This window comes from Mustela nivalis (genome assembly GCF_964662115.1).
Source record: "Mustela nivalis genome assembly, chromosome: 18".
NCBI lineage: Eukaryota > Metazoa > Chordata > Mammalia > Carnivora > Mustelidae > Mustela > Mustela nivalis.
The window spans coordinates 55846303-55869249 of record NC_139037.1 but is presented as its reverse complement, the minus strand read 5'-3'; the positions used below and the strand labels follow the sequence as shown (position 1 = coordinate 55869249).

The window sequence follows — 22947 nt, the reverse complement described above, 5'->3', positions numbered from 1 at the left end:
CCCAGGGACAGGACCCTTGGGCAGAAGGAGCTGCACTGGGGACAGGAGTGGCCCATTATATACTTTCAAGCTGGGAGGGAGTTGGAGATAGTGTAAGTCTCTAAGGAATTTTGGAAGCAAGATTTCAGGACCTTGATGAGGGCTACCTATTGTTGAGAAAAGGCCTTTTATTACCATCTAATAAAACCTTAGTCATGAGACCCTTCAGATGTACATCAATGGGCCATGCGCTTGGGGGATATGAGCCAACGTGTATCTTGGGGGTAGAGATAAAGGAAGTTTCCAAAGGAATTTTTACATGTTAAAGTAGATTTTAAGGATCCTGCGGGTCAGGCTAAGATTGTCCTTTGCCCTTAGCGAAGTGTTAACATCAAGGTAGCTGAGTTTCTAGAGGAATGTCACTCTGCCTGTTTTAAGGACTTGTCAGGCTATAGGTAGTGGGGAAATTTAATATTTCTTTTGCTTTTCTTTCCCACATCAGGTTAAGCACCAGGGGCCTGCAAATTAAATAACAAAGGACAGATACATGGGAGAAAAGGCGCACAGCTTTTATTAATAGTTTCATGCTTGGTAGTTCATTGGAAAAAAGTGAAACTCAAGCAGTAGAAAAGAGGTTTTGGACCTTAAGGGAGAAGACCTAGTGAGGGAGGGGACTAAGAAATGGTGGGGCGGGGGGCGCTAATGAAAGATACGGGCTCTTTTAGTAAAGTCAGTTTATGCAAATTAGTCTTTGTGTTGACTCCCCCACCTTCCACAATAAGAGTCCTTTTTCTCTCCCTGGTACAGAGCTGAGGGCGGGGCGGAGAGAGGGGGTCGGGTAAAGGTACCTTCCCCAAAGAGAAATTTATGGTTTGCTTTCAGTCATTTAAGGGAAGGAGAGAGAGAGAGAGCTCTTCTTGCATCAACCCATTCTCGATTGCCTTCAGCTCAAAATAATCCTTACCCCAAAGTGACGGATTCTGGAGTGGCATTTCCTTTTTCTCCCCCACCTTTTTGGAGATATTACTGACATATAATATTGGTAAGTTTAAGTTTACAACGTAATTGATGCTGGGCAGTTGAGTTCAACAGTCAAGAAAGAATTCTGGCTCGATTGGTGGAGCGGGGACTCGAGCTCAGGGTTGTGAGTTCAAGCCCCATGATGGAGATAGAGATTACTTAAAAATAAAATCTTTAAAAAAAAAAAAAGGAAGAATTATTGAGATATTTTATGGTACAAAAAAGATGCTTTTATTATAGCCTGGGGACAGGACCTGTGGGCAGAAACTGCACGTGGGGAACAGCTGGGTGGTTCAGTCAGTTAAGCGGTTAAGTGTCTGCCTTCAGCAGATCTCAGGGTCCTGGGATTGAGCCCCACATCCGACTCCTTGCTCAGCAGGAAGCCTGCTTCTCCCTCTGCCTGTTCTGCTGCTCTCCATGCTTCTGCCCTCTCTCTGACAAATAGAAAAATAAAATCTTTAAAAAAGAAGGAAAGAAACTGCATGAGGGTGTTAAGGTGGGAATGATTATATATTCTTGAGTTGGGGGTAGGCAGGTAGAGGTCACATGAGTCTCTAAAGGGATTTCCCTTCATTAAAGAAGTCTTAGAGGGTCCTGGAGGCCTGGGGATTGTCAAGGTCAGGTTGTTTTCTGTCACCAGCCAAGCATTTAAATTAAGGCCGCCACAAGTCCCTTGAGGACTGTCCTCAACCATAGTGACATTCCTCTAGAATACCTGCCTCAGATATTTATCAGTGGGATTTAATTTTATCTGCATTTCTCTTCCCTTCATTCTCCTTATCATCATGATTTTATAGGGAAGGAAAGGCTTTCCAGCTGGACTAAGAATTAAATTTACTGGGGCGCCTGGGTGGCTCTGAAAGACCCGCGGATCCCCTTACCCAAGAATCCAACACTGCCACTGGATGCAATCAGCAAGAGGTTCTTTATTGTTACGCAGGCGCCTGCGGGTGGTCAGCGCGCGCCTGCGGGTGGTCAGCAGCTCCTGCTAGCTGAGCACACCTGGCTGGGGTGGTGCAGGATTTTTATAGACAGGTGCAAACAAGTTTTGGGTGGGGCGCAACTGATTGGTGGACAGTTTGAACTTTTGAAAAAGGCATTCGTGGAGTTTGCTGATTGGCTTTGGGGACCCGCTCGCGCGAAGAGAGAGGCGGGAAGGGGGAACAAGCTGATTGGTTCTGAGGGCCCGCGCGTGGGAGGAGAGAGGCAGGGAGGGGGAACAAGAAGGGGGAAGGTAGGAATGCCATCATGGCGTCTTCTATTATTTCTATAAGCGAAACAGTTACAGAAGGGCAAAAGAGCAATTAGTCACGCAATTAATAACCTAATCTACGCCTAAAAGCCAGCGGTTCACAGAAAAGCAAACAAGCGGTTAGTTATCCTATCTATCTTCCAGGGGAGGGGACTTTCCAGGGCAGGGGTCTTTCAGCTCAGTGGGTTAGGCCGCTGCCTTCGGCTCAGGTCATGATCTCAGGGTCCTGGGATCGAGTTCTGCATCCGTCTCTTTGCTCTGCAGGGAGCCTGCTTCCTCCTCTCTCTCTCTGCCTGCCTCTCTGCCTCCTTGTGATCTCTCTGTCAAATAAATAAATAAAATCTTTATAAATAAATAAATAAATTTACATGAGACAGGGGCACCTGGGTGGCTCTGTTGGTTAAAGCCTCTGCCTTGGCTCAGGTCATGATCTCAGGGTTCTCGGATCGAGCCCCAGATCGGGCTCTCTGCTCAGCAGGGAGCCTGCTTCCCCCTCTCTCTGCCTGCTTCTCTCCCTACTTGTGGTGTCTCTCTCTCTCTCTGTCAAATAAATAAATAAAATCTTTAAAAAAGATAAATAAATAAAATAAACTATTTTTTTAAATCTTGGCTGTATTGGGGAGGGAGCTAAGGAGAGCCTCTTACCTTTAAAGGAATAAAAATTGTAGTGACGGCTGAATTCCCAATAAAAAGATCGGACCACAGAGAAAGTACAGAGTGATGTCTTGAAAGTGTGAAGGAGAAAGTTCCTACCCAGCATTCTATACCCAGTAAAAATATCCCTAAGAATAAGAAGGAAATGGACCATTTTGAGGCAAGAATTTTAGAGAATTTATCACCAGCTGCCTTACACTAAGGGGGAAAAAAAGAAAAGAAAAAGAATGCAGATGGAAACAAAGATGCAGAAAGGACCAAAGACACAAAAAGAAGATTAAATATCAAGGGAAATTCAAATTAACGTTGTTCTTATAAAACAATAGGGATAACATCATGTAGAATTTAAAATGCAAACTGTTCCAAAACACATAACACAAGTAGGCCTATAAATTGCAAGGGAGTAAGTGAATTTAAATTCTAAGGTCTTGGGACGCCTGGGTGGCTCAGTTGGTTAAGCAACCGCCTTCGGCTCAGGTTATGGTCCCAGGGTCCTGGGATAGAGCCCCGCATCAGGCTCCTTGCTCGGCCAGGAGCCTGCTTCTCTCTCTGCCTCTGCCTGCCATTCTGTCTGCCTGTGCTTGCTCTCTGCCCCCCTCTCTCTCTGATAAATAAATAAAATCTTAAAAAATAAATAAATAAATTCTAAGGTCTTTACATTATCTTTGATGTAATAAAACTATAATTATATACTAGATATTTATGTCAAGAATATGTTTTCTGGGGCACCTGGCTGGCTCAGTCAGTGGGGCATGTGACTCTTGATTTTGGGATTGTGAGTTTGAGCCCTAAGTGTTGGTTGTAGAGATTACTTAAAAATAAAATCCTTTAAAAAAAAATGTATTTTGAGATCTCTAGCGTAACTGAAAAAAAAATTTAAAGATTGAATAATTTAGAGAGGAATTATAAAATAATCCAAGGTTTGGCAAGAAAGTAAAAAAAGGAACACAGGACATTAAGGAGAAAATATAAATTAAATTATAAAATGGTAGATTTAAATTCAGTTATATCAGTAACTACATTAAATATAAATGGATTGACTCCAATTCAAAGACAAAGTTTTTCAGATGGGATTTTTAAGATTCGGTTATTAAAAATAAAAATTCACTTACTACAGAGCTTATAGAAATGTGCTTTAAGTATAATGATACCGAAGAGTGGAAAGCAGAAGTCTTAAAATAAATTATAACATAAAAACACTAACTTAAAGGGGCGCCTGGGTGACTCAGTGGGTTAAAGCCTCTGCCTTCAGCTCAGGTCATGATCCCAGGGTCCTGGGATAGAGGTCCTCTCTGCTCAGCGGAAAGCCTGCTTCTCCCTCTCCCCGTCTCCCTGCTTGTGTTCCCTGTCTCTGTGTCTCTCTGTCAAATAATAAATAAAATCTTTTAAAAAAAAGGAAATGCAATGCTTTCCCACATCTCCAAGATAATTAAAAAACAAAACAAAACACTAACTTTAAAAAAAAATGTGTTTTTTACACCCACTTTTTTTCTTGATTTCTTTTTAAAATTTTATTTATTCATTTGAGAAAGAGGACAAGCAAAGGGAGGGGCTGAGGGAGAGGGAAAAGCAGACTCCCCACTGAGCAGGGAGCCCAATCTAGAGCTCATTCCAGGACCTGGAGATCATGACCAGAGCCAAAGGCAGACGCTTAACCATCTGAGCCCCCCAGGTGCCCCTCTTAAGACTTTTTTTTTTTTTAAAGCAATCTCTACACCCAACCTGAGGATCTAAATCACAGCCTCGAGATCAGGAGTCCCATGCTATACAAACTGAACCAGCCAGATGCCCCTGGACACCCATGTTTATAGCATAATGCACAAAAGCCCAAAGGGGAAAACAACCCACATTCCATGAACGGATGAAGAGATAAACCAATGTGGTGTAATCTTACAGTGGAATATTATTCACCAATAAAAAAGAAGCAAAGCATGGATACACACCACGACATGGATGAACCTTGAAAACATTAAATAAAATGGGGTGCCTGGTGGCTCAGTGCGTTAAGCCTCTGTCTTCAGCTCAGGTCAGGATCTCAGGGTCCTGGGATCGAGCCCAGGATCAGTCTCTCTGCTCAGCAGGGAGCCTGCTTCCCCCCACTCCCTCTGCCTGCCTCTCCGCCTACTTGTGTTCTCTGTCAAATAAATAAATAAAATCTTTTTAAAAAATTAAATTAAAAGCCAGACACAAAAGCACAAGTATTATATGATTCCAGTTCTAGGAGGTACTTAGAATTGTCAGAGTCATAGAGGCAGAACGCAAGTAGAGGTTATTAGCGGCTGGAGGGAAAAGGAAATGGGGACATGCACTAAAATTGTGCTAAGTTCAGACACCTCGGTGGCTCAGTCGGTTAAGAGTCTGCCTCCAATTCCAGTCATGATTCCAGGGTCCTGGAATTGAGTCCCGCATCTGGTTCCTTGCTCCTTGGGGAGCTTGCTTCTCCCTCTACCTGTTGCTCCTCCTGCTTGTGCCCGTGCTCTCTCTCTCTCTCTCTCTCTCAGGTATATTAAGAGAATAAAATATTTTTTTAAAAATAAAAAGTAGGGGCACCTGGGTGACTCAGTGTGTTAAAGCCTCTGCCTTCAGCTCAGGTCGTGATCCTACGGTCCTGGGATCAAGCCCCGCATGGGGACGGATCTCTCTCAGCAGGGAGCCTGCTTCCCTTCCTCTCTCTCTGCCTGCCTCTCTCCCTACTTGTGATCTCTGTCTGTCAAATAAATAAATAAAATCTTTTTAAAAAAGAACAAAGAAAAAAATAAGAATAAATAAAAATAAAAAGTAGGGGCGCCTGGGTGGCTCAGTGGGTTAAAGCCTCTGCCTTTGGCTCAGGTCATGATCCCAGGGTCCTGGGATCAAGCCCCATATTGGGCTCTCTGCTCCGCAGGGAGCCCACTTCCTCCTCTCTCTCTGCCTGCCTGTCTGCCTACTTGTGATCTCTGTCTGTCAAATAAGTAAATAAAATCTTTTAAAAATAAAAATATAAGTTAAATAAAATAAAAAGTAAAATCAAATTGTGCTAAGTGACTGATGTCAGCCTTCCGTGACCCTCTCAAGTGACCTCAAGGAAGAATCAAAACCAGAAAAATAAACAACAGTTAAACAGAGGCATGCAAGCAACACTTTTAAACAATCAGGTAAAAAACATAACGTATTAAGATGACCTGAGGGTATTTCTTGTGTCTCAGTGGAAATCCGTAAACCTTAATTTTAACAACTGTAACAAGTTATATCTTGTGATGCTCAAGTACTTAGAGAAATGCTTACAAACAGATACCCCTCTCCCTTCTGTAGATATAGTCCCCAGCAGCTAACAAGCTTTGGAGGACCTCTTCAGAGCAATCAGAAAGACTCCTTCCCAGGCTATGGTGAATAAAAGTCGGTTTTCTTGCAATTGGCAGGATTTAGTCTTTAATAGATACAGACCTTTCGTTTGGAAAGAGGAAAACGTTCTGCAGTCAGACAGTGGGGATGATTGCCCAACGGTTGGAATGGGTTTAATGCCACTGAACTAGACCCTTTAAATAGTGAAAGAGTTCATGTGTTGTGTATATTTATCACAACAGAAATTGATTGTAGTGTAGGTGGGGGTAGAGGGAGAGAGAGGAAGAGACAGAGCGCAGAGGATTCTTAGGACAGTGAAAATACTCAGTGTGAATTTACAGTGATGGATAGATGGACACATTTATCCAAATCCATAGAGTGTACACCGCGGAGAGTGAACCCCAAGGCAAACTATGGGCTTTGGCTGATTACTGTATGTAAGTTCATCTCTGGTTTAAAAAAAAAAAAAAAGGCATCCTGGAGAGTAATGTTGATAAGGAAGGAGACCATGTTTGGGGCCGGGGAGATACGGGAAATCTCTGTACCGCCCAAGTTTTATTGTAAACTTAATACTGCTTTAAAAATAATGAAGCATTTTTTAAAAAACGAGTTTAGGGGGTACCCAGCTGGCTCAGTCAGCGGAGCACGTGGTGAAGGACCCCAGGTCAGAACTATAGTATAGCCTATAAGTTTTAACATTTTTTTTATAACCAGCTTATGCTAACTAAGAAACTGTGGCCAGCTGACCATAGATAAGGGAGTCAGCAAGCAGCATAACAGGATAACAAATAGCAAAAATCTGTGTTTAACCCAGCTGTTTCTGGCTTCTGTATAATAATGCTTCTAGTGCTTTGCTACAAAATGAAAAATTGCTTAAACCCTCGCTCGCTGTGTAATCAAATAAAGTTATACCCTTCCCCTGTTAAGAATTTCCCCTACTACTAAGTAAAATTGATAAAAGTTGTCTCCAGTACCAAGGCCGGAGACGTGCGGTTCAGCACATATACAGATAAAGGTTAGAAAACGTGCAATTCAACATGTACCCTCTACTGTACACTACCTGAACGGTGACTGGCCAGAATGTATGGTTGGTTTTAAAGGATTGGCTACCTGTGTGTAGGCCTTGCTGTAATGCTTTGAAATTACTGGCTAGAAAAGTGAGGGCTCTGATGTAATGGACTGTAAAATTCTATATTAAGTCATTCCCGGAACAGATCGGGGCTCTCAGACACTGACCCATCCCTCGCGGATTTCGTGGTCAAGTGTCCCTGGGAGTCCGAGCATGCCCGAATAAAGTCCTCTTGCTTATTGCATCCAGTGGTCTGTGAGTGCGTCCTTGGGTGCGGGTCCACTAGGGTCTTTCAGTGGGACTGCTGATCTCTCTTGATCTGGGCGGGGCGGGGGAGGGGGGGGAGGGAGGTTTGTGAATTCGAGCCCCACCTTGGGCGTAGAGATTATTTTTTGAAAAACGAGTTTAGGCATATATTAGTATTAGACAATGAAAGCTTTAGAGTAGAATGGCATGACTAGAAAAGAGACATTTAAGACAAATTTAATTGATTTAATGGACTTTTGGTGGCTCCCTGCCCTTCTTTCCTAGAGTCAGAGGAACGGGCTGGGCTGGCCTCAGTCTTTGGGGGAGGGGCGGAGGGCGAGGACGGGAGGGTGGAGGGGAGGTGACAGGGTGGCGGGGGGAGGGGCATGTAAATCACGTCTTGTCGGGGCCCATCCAGAATAAATTCTCTAATTGAGGTTAAACGCTTTATTCCACCGAAGGGTTTCACAGGGCGCCCGAAGATCACGTGACTCCGGATCCAGGCGCTTTGACAGCAGCGAGGGGAGCTGGGTCGGGACCCTCGCCGGCTGACTTTTAGGCAGCTGTTTTCTTTCGCTGGAATTTGGGATCGGAGGTCGCTCCTGCTCCTCGCCGGAGGGTCGCTGGTTCAATCCCAGTAACGGTCAGAATAGTATTTTCCGAGGACTGTTCGCGCAAACCTTGCAGTTATCCGTCAGCCCGCGCTCGCCGGGTGGGGAAGGTTGCAAAAGGAAAAGAGGGAGGGGGGCCCAAGAGGGAAACCAGGGACCCCTCCACCCCACTGTCCTTTTCCAGCTCTGAGAAGTCCTCTTTTCCCTGGGAAGTGGTTCTTATTTCCGGGCGCCCCCAAGGACCAGAAGTGGCTGGGGAGAAAGTTCTGCGGGACCCGGGGGTGGGGAGGGGGAGTCCCAGAGCCCGGCAGGGGTGCAGGTCCCAGGATCCCCTTCCTGTGGCTCCTCCTCCCTCCGCCCCTACCCAATCCCTCAAACCATCCATTTTGAGGAGGGGGTCCGGAAGCAGGTACAAAGAGCCTGGGCAGGACGAGTCTCTGTCGTCCATCCTTCCTGGGGAGGGGAGGGGCGTCGTTTTGTTTTATTTGTTTCTTTAATTATTTTTACAGTCCCACTCCTCCGGTCCTCAGCCCTGCAACCCTCTGCCTCGCACAGGGAACGAGCCCTTAGGCTGCGCTGCCCGCAGGCGGGTCCCGAAGCCGGTGTTGTTGAGATGGTGAGTGTGCGCGGTTCTCGCGGAGTCCACACTGCTGGGGGAACCGGGTTGGGTTCCGGGGAGTAGGGAGCCGTTGTCCGGGGAAGCCTGATTCTTACCGTCCCAGAGGAGAGAGGAGGCCGAGAGTGGCCCGCGCGTCGAGCCCTAAATGCGCCTTTCTCCTTGCCTCAGGGGCACTCCCTGGCCGGAGCTGGGGGACACCCGCCTGCGGCGGAGGTGGGGCTGCAGCGGGGCGGGGCGGGGGCGGGGCGGGGTTGCAGTTTGGATCCAGGTAAGTCTTGGAGTCTGTCGTGATTAGGGCGAGCTGAAAAATTCTGGGCACAATCAGATCGAGGGGATGGCCATTGGGGTTCTCTTCTGGGGAAAGGGTTGCCGGATTTGAGTAGGGTCCGGAAGCACGTTCTTCCTTTTTGAGGAACTGAGGTCTCGGTTAAGGGCATTTATAAAAGGCCAAGGTGAAAGGAGTTCAGGGGAGTGGTCAGGATCAAACCCCCTGGTCTCAACAAGTTGCCTGTTTGTCCTTTACCGACTCCAGGAAGGTCTGTTCCCAGGGAAGCTCCGGGCAGCGGTGGGAACGAGTTTCACTGTCCGATGTGGGTGTTTTCCTTCTACCTGCTTACCTGAGCCCACCCAGAACTATGAATTCTCTTTTGGTTTTGTTTTTTGCTTTTCCCACTGCTCCAAACCCCAAGGTGTCTGAGATCACCAGGGACTCACCCGGAGCCCCAGTTATATGGGTTTGTTGCAAGGACAGAGAGACAGAGACCCACCCCGGCGAGGAACCTTGCAAATGAAGGGATGGAGGCTTTCATTCCTTACAGGATTGAGAGGTGCGGGGCGGGGAGGGGGTGGGAGGAAGGGAGGGGGTGGAATTCAGAGTAAATGTAACTGCATGCTGGCTTAGATAGGTTCAGGCTGAACTGCGTGTGAAGGAATGATCTGGACCGGACTGTCCCTTGGAAACTACAAGGTCACATAGAGGTGGAATGTTGTGTCCCAAACCCCTTATCTGAAGGTCTGCCCAGAGTTGCACTTGGAGGCTGCCTCCCGGTCCAAGTGACTCAGGACTCCCCCCAGGCAGGAGTGGGATGTACTTTTCTTACTGATAGGATGTCAAACAGCAGCATTTTTGAGGGCTGTGGTTTTTAGGGAACAAAGTTTATCGGTGAGTTAGCAAACAAGTAAGGGGGTGGGGGGGTGGGGAAGAGTCCTTTTGACTTTGCTGCTGGTTTCCTCGGGGTCTGATCTCTTCACCTGATGAGTGGTAGGGCGGGTTTGCAGCCTTGCATTCACAGTGATGGGGCTGCCTGTAATCGCCAGCTTGCCCCGACACTTAGTAACTTTGTCATACTGAGGGTCGTGTCTCTGTTTGTTTTGTGAAAACCTGAGTTCGCGTGAACCCCAGAGTAGTGAATGCGAGGGGATCTTGGGGACCCCACATAAATGTTTGGCATTTCGAAGCCTAGGTAGGATGGATGTCTGTTTCTTAAGAAATGGATTCGGTATATATTTTTTAAAGATTGACTTTCTTTATTTGTGGGAGAGATTGAGAGAGAGACAGAGAGAGCACAAGCAGGGGGAGCGACAGAGGCAGAGGGAGAAGCAGGCTCCCCCACCCAGCAGGGAGTCCTGATGTGGAGCTCGATCCACGACCCGAGAATCAGTGTATTTAAGAAGATGTGGGTACTCTGACACCTAGGGAATTTTGAAATATGAAAGCCATTAATTAAATCTCTCCAGTAGAAGGAATTTTTATTTTAGTTGGAAAAGATGACTTCAAGGCTTAAAAAAAAAAAAAAAAGCCAACCTCATCAATTGTATTGTAAATTATTTAATTGTAGGTTGTGTTTTGCTTGATAATGTATTTCTGGAATATGTAATAATAGATCAATGTGTTTAAAAAATTGCAGGTTGGTTGGGGTAGATCTTGAAGGCTTCCTCCATCTGCCCTGGTTCGCTCTGTTCGAGGCTCCTGGCTGCGCAGAAGCAGCCACTTTTGTAGATCCTTGCCTGTCTTTTCAAGGTTCCTTATTTTTCCTTTAATTCATGAAAATGAGAAAATGAGCTCATTGTGCACTCTTCTGCAGCTAGTGTTACAGATTTTAAAAGGCTCAGGTGACCGAATGTCATATGGGGGGGTCTTCCGAGACTGACAAGGGTATTTGATTCTATAAAAACACTACTGCTCATGTTTCTCTTTTAAAAGATATTTATTTATTTATTTGACAGAGGTAGAGAGAGAGATCACAAGTAGGCAGAGAGACAGGCAGAGGGAGAAGCAGGCTCCCCGCCGAGCAGAGAGCCCGATGTGGGCCGGATCCCAGGACTCTGCGACCATGACCTGCAGAGGCTCAACCCTCGGGGCCCACCCAGGTGCCCTTGTGGCCCCATTTTAAAAGATTCCTCATGCTTTAGAGATAGGAAATGCACGTATTTAAGGATGCAATGCTATGATAGCTGGAGTTTTGTTGACAATAGTGCGATAGGAGAAGGGCAGTGAAGGGGGATGGGTGGAAACAGGTAGATGGTGGGTGAGGGCTTGTTTGCATTTCCTTTTCCCTGTATTATGGGTGTTCACACTTTCCATGATTTAACAGCAAATGGTTAGATCTTTTGTACTGCTAAGCTTTTTTTCCCCTCTATTTAAAGATTTTAAGCAGTCTCTCCACCCAAGGTGGAGCTCCAACCCCCAACCCCAAGATCAAGAGTCACACATTGCACTGACTGAGCCACCCAGGTGCCCCCTCATGGTACCTCTTTCACAACCGCCTTCTTTCCAAATCTTGTCCCATTCACAGGTCCTGGCGGTTAAGACATTGGCATATCTTGGGAGGGGACACATTTCAGCTCATAACAGTGCTCCCCAAATGGGTGTGTTGTTCTAGGACCCTGTGACCTTCACAGACGTGGCCGTGAACTTCACCAGGGAGGAGTGGGCCCTCCTGGACTCCAGGCAGAGAATTCTCTATAGAGACGTGATGTTGGAAAACTGCAGGAACCTGGCCTCTCTGGGTGAGCATCCTACCCTCCCAGACATGTTCATGGCCAGGACAAATGCGAGTCAGACCCCCTCCTGGGTTCCCAGAGCTATGCTGAGAAATGGGGTGGGACTTGCTGAATAACCAAGATGGGGCCACCGCCCCCCCCCCCGGGGGTGGACTAGAGTTCACCCCATGAGACAGGAAATCTGTCCATTGCATTGCATTTTTATTCTCTTCCTGATTAACAGCCCTGGGGAGGTCCTTAGGTGGGTGAACATGGAGAACAGAGAGTTTCGTGAGGAAAACAGAGGGACCACTTTGTTGCTCCCTACTCACACTTACTTATCTCCAGAACCCCTGCAGACCACAATGTGCACTCCTGTTTCATGGAAAATCCTGGCCCTGCTCTCTTGAGCCATGCACTGTCCCGTTTCCCGTGACCGGGCATCTCAACTAGGCAAACAGAGTCTGGTCTCCCAATTGGAGCAAGAAGCTGGTCTGGGAATGGTGTGGGGGAATTTTACCTTGTGCACCTGCCTGCTGGGAAGACATGAATCCTTACAAGGAAGGATTTTACAATGTGGAAATGTTGATGAAGAATCCATTTCATCCATGTGCAAAACAGCTGTGGCTCCTCAGAAAGTTAAATGTAGAATTACTGTATGACCCAGTAATTCCATTCCTTAGTATCTACCCAAGGGGTTGAAAGCAGATGTTCCAAAAGATACAGGTGTGTTCATAGCAACACTCCCCACAGCAGCCACAATGTGGGAATCAACCAACTGTCCATCAACAGATGAATGGACAAATGAAATATGGTAAACAGGTTGCAATATGGACGAACCTCAAATGCAGCATCTTGTTAAGTGAAAAAAGGCAGACACGAAAGACAATGTATTACCTGATTTCATTTATATGAAATATTTAGCATAGGCAAATCTATAGAAACAGAAAGCCAGTTCGCGGTTACCAAGGGCTGGAGGGAAGAACAGGGAGTGGCCGCTTCATGGTCTTGTAGTTCTCTTTCCTTTGGGGGTGATGGAGATGTCCTGGAACTGAGTAGAGGTGCTCTTTGCACCACATGGCCAATGTCCTTGATGCCACTGAAGGGTACACTTTAAAATGGTTACTTTTATGTTAAGTGAATTTCATTGCAATTTTTTTTAATTTTTAAGATTTTATTTACTTATTTGAGAGAGAGACAGTGCACAAGCTGGGGAGAGGCAGAGAGAGAGGGAGAAACAGACTCCCCGCTGAGCAGGGAGCCCAATGTGGGGCGTGATCTCAGGACCTGGGATCATGACCTGAGGTGAAGGCAGATGCTTCATCGACTGAGCCACCCAGGGGCCCCACCCCTTCATCTTTAAAATTACACATGGGCTTTGTCTTGGTCTGTTAGGGCTGCTATGACAGAACACCACGGCTTGGGTGACTTACACACAGACTTTCTCCCACATTCTGGAGGCTGGAAAGTTCCAGGTTAAGGAGCCAGCAGGTTCATTCCCAGTGAGGTCTCTCTCCCCGGTTTGCAGATGGCCACCTTCTCATTGTGTCCTCACATGGTGGAGAGACAGTGAGTTCCGTTCCCCGGCTCTTGTAAGGACGCTAGTCCCATCCTGGTGGCCCCCACTGTCCTAGCTCATCTCAACCCCATTACTCCCAGAGGCCCCACCTACAAATACTATCCCATGGGGGGTAGTTAGGGCTTCAACATAGGGTTTTGTAGGAGACACAAATTCAGTCCATGACAGACTCTTTGTTCCATTCTTGCCCATGTGGCATTCCTGACTATGCTCTTAATCCCCACAGAACCCTGATGTCTTTCTGCTTCACTTGCTTGGTCTTCCTTCCCTTTCACATCCCCCTCACATATGCTGAGTGAATGTTTGAAAAGAAACCCACACCGGCGTTTGCCTGTTTTAGCATCTCCAACCCACCTTAACGGTCAACAAAGAACTTAACTTTTGTGTCCCTTTATTTCAGATTTGCTAAAGCAACATCAGACAAAAAACTCAACCCCTCAGCCGGACATTCTTGCTAAAAAGACACCTGTTGAAGCAAAGAGAGTATGCACCGTGAGCCATGCTTCCCGGCAGTCCCTATTGGGAGAAGACCGGAAATGCCACAAAACAGACGAACCACTCACACAAAGGGAGCAAAAGTTGAAGCGAGTTGCCACTGTACACGAAAAAGATGAGTCTCCGGTTAGAATCCATGACTCTCATGATATGAAGGACGACTCTCTGCCCCGCTCATGGAGAGATTCTACAGGAAACCGTATCCAGAAACATGGCTCAAACATTCTGAAACAAAATCCTGCCCTAACCAGTCATCAAAAGATCTACAGAAACAACAAAAATGATACAATCTTGCAGCATATTGAGACGACCCCATCTGTAGGACATCAGATGGAGCCAGAGTCCAAAATATGGACTGACCGTCAGAACAATGTGCTTCAGACCCATAATAATATCTGCAGGGGGGTGGACTTCCATGAATGGGATCCATTTGGAAAAACCTTTGAGGAAGACATTTCCCTTAGGTTATGCAAGACTCCCATGAAAGAGAAGACTTACGAGTCTAATCCATGTGAAATCCCCTTCCAAAATAGCTCGACCCATGATGTGCAGAGGCGACCCGATATGGCAGAGGCAAATCATGAGAAGAATCAAGGTGCGAAAACCTCTGTCCACATTGCAAATTCTGACTCACACAGGAAGACTAAGACCAGAGAGGGGAGATATATATGTCAAGATTGTAGGAAAAGTTACGTGTATCTGTCATTCCTTAGGAAACACATGGAAATTCACACCGGAGAGAAACCTTATGAATGCAAGACCTGTGGGAAAGCCTTTAGATATACCTTACACCTTGACAAACACTTAACAAAGCACATTAGGAAGAAGCCCTATAAATGTGAGAAATGTGGGAAAGACTTCACCAATTCTCACAGATTTAAAAGCCATCTGAAAACTCACCGTTGAGGGATGCCTGGTCAGCTCAATGGGGAAAGCTTGCGACTCTTGCTCTCGGGGTTGTGAGTCTGAGCCCCACGTCGGGCGTAGAGATTGTTTAAATAAATAAATGAGCTTTAAAAATAAATAGATAAAAATAAAAATTCACAGTTGAGGGGTCCTGTGAATGAAAGGAATGTGAGAAAAGCTTCATTAATTTTCTCAAAAGACCAAGCACATAAGGACATATTAAGGGAACTCAAGTCTTCCCTGAAGGATGAAAATGTGAGAATTCACACATTTACATATTCACATCTTGTGAAGGTAAGGTCTAGAAAGATTTTATGCCTTCCTGCTTTATGACTTCTTCATTTTTTATTAACTAGTAATATTTTTTAAGTAGACTCCATGCCCAGCATGGAGCCCAACATGGGGCTTGAACTCCCAATCCTGAGATCAAGACCTGAGCTGAGATCTAGAGTCCCCTGCTTAATAGACTGAGCCACCCAGGCACCCCCTTCTTTCATCTTCAGTAGACATTTGTTCTCACATTGGAGAGAAATGCCATGAATCTAAGGAATGTGGAAAAGCCTTCAACATTGTCTCAACATAATCCCAACGTAATCCCTGTAAGAACTCACACTGCAGAGTAAGGAATGTGGGAAAGACCCCTTTGAAACTTACTCCTTAAGTTACAGCCAGAGAGGTACTGTGATTGTAATAGATAGAAGAAAGCCTTCTGTAAGATGAGTACATAGTTGGAGAGAAACACAGTAAATGTTAAGATTGCTGCTATTTTATCATCTCATCCTTCAACTGGGACCAAAATTTGTGATTCTCCAGTTTTTCTTCTCTAATAAAATCCTAGAAGATGATGAAAATCCCCCTATGCGCCCTTGCAACTCTGCCATGTGAATTTCAGTATGTAGCAGATTTGTTAGAATTTATATCCAGATGGTCTCTCCAACATGAACATCTGTTTAAACCTCATTTAATTCCAATTGTGGTGTAGTGTGCTCCATGATAAGGCTTTTTTTTTGGTCAGTTGGATTTTATTGGTCATGATTTGAGGGCTTTATGGTCAGAGGATGTGGTCTTTATGATGTTGATGATGTGAGACTCGTGTTCTGATGATCGTTTCAATCTCTTGGAGCTAATTCTGTCAATTACCTGACCATATTATTTTTTCTCATCCTCTTTACTAAGGGTGCATAGACTTGTTTTTCCAGAGTTAGCACTGTTGAAGGTTTTTTTATTTTTATTTTTAAGATTTTATTTATTTATTTGAAAGAGATCATAAGTAGGCAGAGAGGCAGGCAGAGAGAGAAGGAAGCAGGCTCCCCGCTGAGCAGAGAGCCTGATGGGGGCTTGATCCCAGGACCCTGGGATCATGACCTGAGCCGAAGGCAGAGGCTTTAACCCACTGAGCCACCAGGTGCCCCTGTTGAGGGTTTTTAAATGCATTTTCTACTTTTTCTCATAACCGATGGTAGGTAGAGCTTACATCTTTGACAGAATTCATTAGCTTGGATGCCTAGAAAGCTGTTGGAAAGAGGAGAGTGTTTGTCATTCTTTTTCTCTTAACTAAGTTCCCTTTGCTCTCTTTCCCAGTTACTCTCTGGAAGTTGGATGAAGTTCACTGAATTAGCACAAGCAACTTTAGGATCATAGGGATGAAGGTTATAGCCTCAATAACACAACACACAAAACACAAGAACCCCCACTCCCCTGTAGCATGTTTTTGGGTGTCTGTGGCTGCAACAGGCTTTATTTCTAAACTTATTATGTGAGGTGATCCCCTAGTTAGAGTAAGAAGCATTTTATAACTCCAGAGTTAAATGATAAAACTAGTGTAGGGCCAGTGTTTTTAAAACTGCTTCTTGTGTGTTTCAAAACACTGATTTTCACTCCTTGAGTGTTTTACATTCTCTCACAAATAAAATTTTTGACTCTTCATCCGTCTTTTACTGAGCAAGCTTGTCATATAAAATCCCACTAGAGAAGTAGATTATCAAAGTCTTCACAGCTTTATCAATTTTTGTTTAATGTATTTGTAGACAATGTTATTAGATGCGTAGGAGTTTAGTCATTTTCTTTATTACGTGAGTTTTCTGTTTAATCTATGTTTGTTTGTCATCACCACTCCACGAATAAATGTTCATCATCTTCCTTTCATAACTGAGGAAACTGAAGCACAGAAGTTAAGGGAACCTTCTGATGTAAACAGCTTCTTTTGAGGTTCAAAGCAAGCCAAACAAAGTTTTCATTGTCAAGCTCAGGGTTTAGTGCTTGTGTTAGTTTCCTGTTGCTGCTGTTACAAGTTGTCACAAATATAGTGGCTTTAAACAACCTGAATTTATCATCTCACATTTCTGGCAGGCAGAAGTCCAAAGTGGGCCTTACTGGGTTAAAATCAATGTGTCCATGGTGCTATCTTCTTTCCTGGAAGCTCTAGGGAAAATTTATAGTCTTGCCTTCTCCAGCTTTTAGAGGCCACCTGCGTTCCTTGACTCATGGCCCTTTCCCCTCCTTCAAAACCAGCAACAGTGGATGAATTCTCACATCACATTCCTCTGACTCTTAGGCTTCTGTTAGAGTCCTTCCTCTTCCATTTATAAGGACCTTTTGACTACATCAGATCCATCCAAACAGCCCAAGATCATCTCCCATCTCAGGCTCAGCTGATTAGCAACTTTAATTCCATCTGTGACCTTAATTCCCCTTTGCTAATAGGATAACATAGTCACAGGCTCTGGACATTAGAACATACATATTGTTGGGGGCCATTCTTCTGTCTACTACAGTACATATATGAAATATCAAGCTTATTAATGGGCCAAGAGAAAACCTTCAGAACTAAGTTATTCTGGCTTTTGAGACCGTGCTGTTGTTAATCAGATATATCTTGAGCATCTCCTTTAGGCTGAGGACTGAGAGCCTAAGAGCATTTTAGGCTTCACAGGCAACACGTAAACAAATGGATGTGAAATTTATTTATAGACATTGAAATTTGAATTTCACATAATTTCACATATCACGAAATCTTCTTTTGGTTACTTTTTTCCCCAACCATTTAAAAATATAAAACCATTCTTAATTTAGAGGCCTGATCTGTGCCACCGGCTGTACTTTGCTGGGCTCTGGTCTAAAGGAAAGAACAAAACAAGCTTTTATCTCGTGTTTTCTTGGGAATAAGACAGAGCTATATAGAGGCATGGCTCTTTATATACTGATTTTTCTTATTAATTTTGTTTTAAATTGGGAAATATGGCTCCCCAAAAGTATATGAAAATGTAAACATACAGTTAAAAGTCAATAAAAAGGGCTCCTGGATGGCTCAGTTGGTTAGGCAACTGCCTTCGCCTCGGGTCATAGTCCTGGAGTCCTGGGATTGAGGCCTGAGTCCTCAGGCTCTCTGCTCGGCAGGGAGTCTGCTTCTCCCTCTGACCTCTCCCCTCTCAAGCTTCCCTCTCCCTCATTCTCTCTCAAATTAATAAATAAAATCTAAAAAAAAAAATGTCAAGAAAGAGATCAGCACATACCATTCACGCCCATCACAATTTATTAAATGCCCTAGAATATAGGTCTGTACCTACAGGTGTTACTTGCAAGCCCCAAGTGGAGACTAATTTATTGTCCATATAAGTATATATTCCCTTGTTCATCTTTATGTTACTGGCTTTGTATAAGTCCCCGAATACATTTTCTGACTTTTATACTACACACAATGACAGCACAGTGAATATGTCTTTGTGTTCTGCTTTTTTCAGAGAAAGATTTTTTTTAAATATTTTATTTATTTATTTGACAGAGACACAGCGAGAGAGGGACCACAAGCAAGGGAAGTAGAAGAGAGAGAAGCAGGCTTCCCACCGAGTAGGGAGCCCCATGGGGGGCCCATCCCAGGATCCCAGGATCACGACCTGAACCAAAGGCAGACGCTTAACAACTCAGCCACCCGGGTGCCCCCAGAGAAAGAAAGATTAACTCAGATGGTTGGTTCTTTTATTTTCACTGCCCCGTGGGTTATTTTTTAGTTAAATTCATCAAAGAGACCTTTGTTCATGTATCTCATTGTAAATATTATAAACATTGTTGCTAAAACCAATTTTGATAAGTCTCTGAATGGGTTTCTCTTGCAATAGAACTGCTGGGTTGTACAATCTGCTTAAGTTCAACAGAAAAGTGTTTTAGGGAGCACCAGGGGGCTCAGTCTGTTCGGTGTGGGACTCTTGATCCAGCTCAGGTCTTGCTTTCAGGGTCATGAGTTCAAGCCCAGCATTGGGCTCCAGGCTTGGCGTGGAGACTACTTAAAAAAAAAAAAAAAGCATTTTAGACTGGACGGTATTGTATGATTCCTTTATATGGAATTTCCAGAAGACGCCAATCTAGAGACAAGAGGGCATATCAGTGGTTGCCTGGGGTTATAGATAGCACAGGAACTTCACTGCAGGCAGCCAAGACAGAACCTTTGGGGATGGTGGAAATTATCTAACACTGGACTGTGGTGACAATTGCACAACTCTGTAAGTTTGTGAAAAATCACTGAATATTCACAGTGGATGACTTTTCCGGCCGGTAAATTATGCCCGAATGAACCCCTGAAGGCAGGGAAGGGGGAAGGAGGGTAAAAGACATCACAGACCTTGGGTGTCCACAGCTGCCTGACGCCCAAAAGCTCTGCTAAGTTCAGCTTTGGAGGTTTGGGGAGGAGCTGGGGGTCAGGGGACCCAGCCTGTGGGTGAGAGGGCTGTCGTGCTTGGCCTGCTTTGTGCAGCCCCACCATCTGCCTTTTCAACTCACTGTTTTGTCCAGGAATCTGGGTGCATTTAGGCCCCCTCCCCATCCGCCCAGGCCATGACCAGGAGCGCCTTGTAGAGGAAAAGGACTCTGCCTGGGAGTCAGGATCCCTGGACTCCACTCCAAGGAGTGGCGGGCAGGGAAGGTTGAATGAGGCTTTGGGATTCCTTCCGCTGCCCCATGCCTTCCTACAGGTGCAACATAGGAATTTGTAACAGTTGGTTTTAAAAACATGCCAAGCCCCTTCTAAGTGCTTTACAAATATTAACTACTTTCATACCCACGACAACGCTGTGCCATGGGCACTATTTTCCGTTCCATAGCAGAGAAAACAGGCACAGAGAGGCTAAGCTAGCTGCCCAAGGTCACACAGCCATCTAGGGGGCCCGATGGGATTCCACCCCCGGCTGTCCAGCACCACACCGGTCTCTAAGCACTAGGTGGGGAGGCGTCCCCTACTGGCGGGGTCGTGACTGTGGGTTCTCGTCTGTCCTCCCCTCCGGGACACAAAACTCTGGGAGCGGTGACTCAGCGGGAGGTATGGATGATCATTGCAGAACGAAGGGAGATGTAGGACTCATGGTGGCCGCATCTTTTCCTGACCCCCCGAGCCCTCCTGCCGCTCTCTGCTCGGGGAGCTGGACTCCTGGCCAGGGTCTCCAGCCCTGGCAAACTGGACCCTCGGGGCGATGCGAGACCAAGTGGAAACCCCGGGCCTGGACGGTGGGAAGGAGCAGAACCCGCTCTCGGCGGGGGGCGCGCGCCACCTGGCGGCCGAGTCCCGCCAGCACAGCGCCGCGAGGAGACCGGGAAGGTTTGCTCCGGGCGAGGTGGGATCGCGTCTGAAAGGGAGATGCTCTCGCGAGTGCATCCGGCGGGGGTCTGGAAATCAGTGCGAGGCTGGGGCCCGTCTCCCTGTGGCGTCCAGACTTTTCTGACCGTGATGCACAGTAAGAAATCATTCCACATTAACATAGCTTCAGGAAATAACCGTATGATTTTTTTTATAAAAAGATTTTATTTGGGTGGCTCAGTGGGTTAAAGCCTCTGCCTTCAGCTCAGGTCATGATCTCAGGGTCCTGGGATCGAGCCCCACATCGGACTCTCTGCTCAGCAGGGAGCCTGCTTCCCTTCCTCTCTCTGCCTGCCTCTTGGCCTACTTGTGATCTCTGTCTGTCAAATAAATAAATAAAATCTTTTAAAAAAAAAAAGATTTTATTTATTTGACAGACAGAGATAGGGAGAGAGGCAGAAAGCTCAGCCCCTGCTGAGCAGAAAGCCCGATGTGGGGCTCGATCCAAGGATCCTGGGATCCTGACCCGAGCTGAAGGCAGAGGCTTTAATCCACTGAGCCACCATCTTCAGGTCTAGGGTTTTTTCCGCTGACAAAAGATTACAGTGGAGAAAGGGCTAAGCGCCCAGACCGCCCTCTAGCGGTATTAGTCCACCACCTTGTGCGGTCGCCAGCAAGATAAACTGGGCTCAGAGGTGAAGACACCTGTCCAAGGCTACCCAGGCTGCTGCCTCGCTGACTTCCTGCGTGTAGACTCTACAAATACAAGAAAGCTTTCTCATCAGATCAGAAAGTCTATAGCTTTTTCCTCTTTTCCCATATGCATTATGGGAAATTAAAATCCCATTACTCTGATGGATTAATTATTTTACAAATAAAACTAGTGAGCCCACGTGGAATAAATGGTACCCGGACCACAAGTACGAACTAACATCCGGAATGGCTGAGCGTGGAAGGTGGCGACCCCTGCTGGTTTCCCAGACACACACAGGCTCACCGGGAAGCTTAACTCCGAAACAGGAATTTTCTTTTAAAAGTCTAAAAGGGGGGGGTGGGGGGGGCGCCTGGGTGGCTCAGTGGGTTAAGCCACTGCCTTCAGCTCAGGTCGTGATCTCAAGGTCCTGGGATCGAGTCCCACATCGGGCTCTCTGCTCAGCAGGGAGCCTGCTTCCCTCTCTCTCTCTCTCTCTGCCTGCCTCTCTGTCTACTTGTGATCTTTCTCTGTCAAATAAATAAATAAAATCTTTAAACAAAAGTGCAAAGTCGCACCTCTAAAAAAAATAAAATAAAAAAATAAAAGTCTGAAAGGGGGACACCTGGGTGGCTCAGTTGGTAAAGCAGCTGCCTTCAGCTCAGGTCATGATCCCAGCGTCCTGGGATCGAGTCCCACATCGGGCTCTTTGCTCAGCAGGGAGCCTGCTTCTCCCTCTGCCTCTGCCTGCCATTCTGTCTGCCTGTACTCTCTCTCTTCCCCTCTCTCTCTGATAAATAAATAAAATTAAAAAAAAAAGTCTGAAAGGTACACCAAAATACTCTACAAAGATTTGAATTAAGAGAGAACATAATTTGTTATTCTTCCTCATATTCTCATTTACTTTTTCTTAAAAAATGGGCTCCATGACCAGTGTGGGGCTTGAACTCACCACCCTGAGATTAACACTGGCATGCTCTTCCGAAGGAGCCAGCCAAGCACCCCCTTAGTCTTTTAAATTTTACTAAACCGTTTATTGATTCAAAAAGGAAGTAATATCCTTCCTAGATTCGTATGACAAACATACTCCCTTACCGTTAAAATGTTTGTGCTTCAATTAGGAATTTCTTCATAAATTTTGTACCTAAAATTCTGCACCAAGAATTCGCCACTTGAGCAATAAAAGAATGAAGGGTACCACCGGCCTCTTAGTCTTGCGGTGAAAATATACCTTAATGCTTCTGTGCACTGATAGAATTTCACCAGTAGAGAACACACAACTTGTGATTCTGGATTACCCGTATTGGAAAGTGCACACGCAAAAGTTAGAAAGTCCAATTAAAATGTTTTGCTCCTGTAACTGACCCTGTGATATGTGTGTGTGTGTGTGTGTGTGTGTGTGTGTGTGTGTGTGTGTAACCTATGTGATTGCAACATCACTAAACACCCACAAGTTCAGGGCTATTGCACTGAAATAGGTAGGTGGTAATTCATGTTTCCAGAGGCAAGGTCAAAGCCAATATTAATTGGCACATTTTGGACAGTTACTGAAGCCAAGGCCAAACTCAGATGCGCCCCAACATTATCCCCTGCCTCCCCACCCATGTGGAGGGCATTTAGAGCTTCCATGTAAAGCGGGAATCCACACCTTCTTTTCTAGCTCCGGACCGAGGTCCGAGAAAACTCCCTGCAGCAAAAAGTTCCTTAAAACCTCTGTGATCTAGCAAAGGAGTGAAAATGGGACAGTGCTAGACCTCACTGGCTTGAACCTTAAAAAAAAAATAAATCTAAAGACGGGGATTACCATACGCTAATTCAGGAAAACCCCACTTTTGCTAAAGCTTTCCGTGTACCAACTCATTTCTTCGCATAACAAGCCTTTGAGGTGTGTGCTACCATCAACCTATTTTAAGGAGAGTGAGGCACAGAGTATTACCTTTTTTTGATTGGGAGGGTGTTG

At 45.6% G+C, this 22947-nt stretch overlaps 1 protein-coding gene across 1 annotated transcript; it reads left to right on the top strand.

Moving 5' to 3' along the window:
• Positions 1–8215: 8215 nt before the first annotated feature.
• Positions 8216–16659, top strand: ZNF114 (zinc finger protein 114). Its single transcript, XM_082710540.1, has 4 exons — positions 8216–8262; positions 8708–8768; positions 11654–11780; positions 13733–16659. Exons 2-4 carry the CDS (start codon positions 8766–8768, stop codon positions 14731–14733), a joined length of 1131 nt encoding a protein of 376 aa, XP_082566666.1. The 5' UTR covers positions 8216–8262; positions 8708–8765; the 3' UTR covers positions 14734–16659.
• Positions 16660–22947: the final 6288 nt, after the last annotated feature.

Coding starts and splice junctions, on each gene's coding strand:
- ZNF114 (XM_082710540.1), top strand. Junction 11,781..13,732: donor CAGGAACCTGGCCTCTCTGG/GTGAGCATCCTA, acceptor CCTTTATTTCAG/ATTTGCTAAAGCAACATCAG.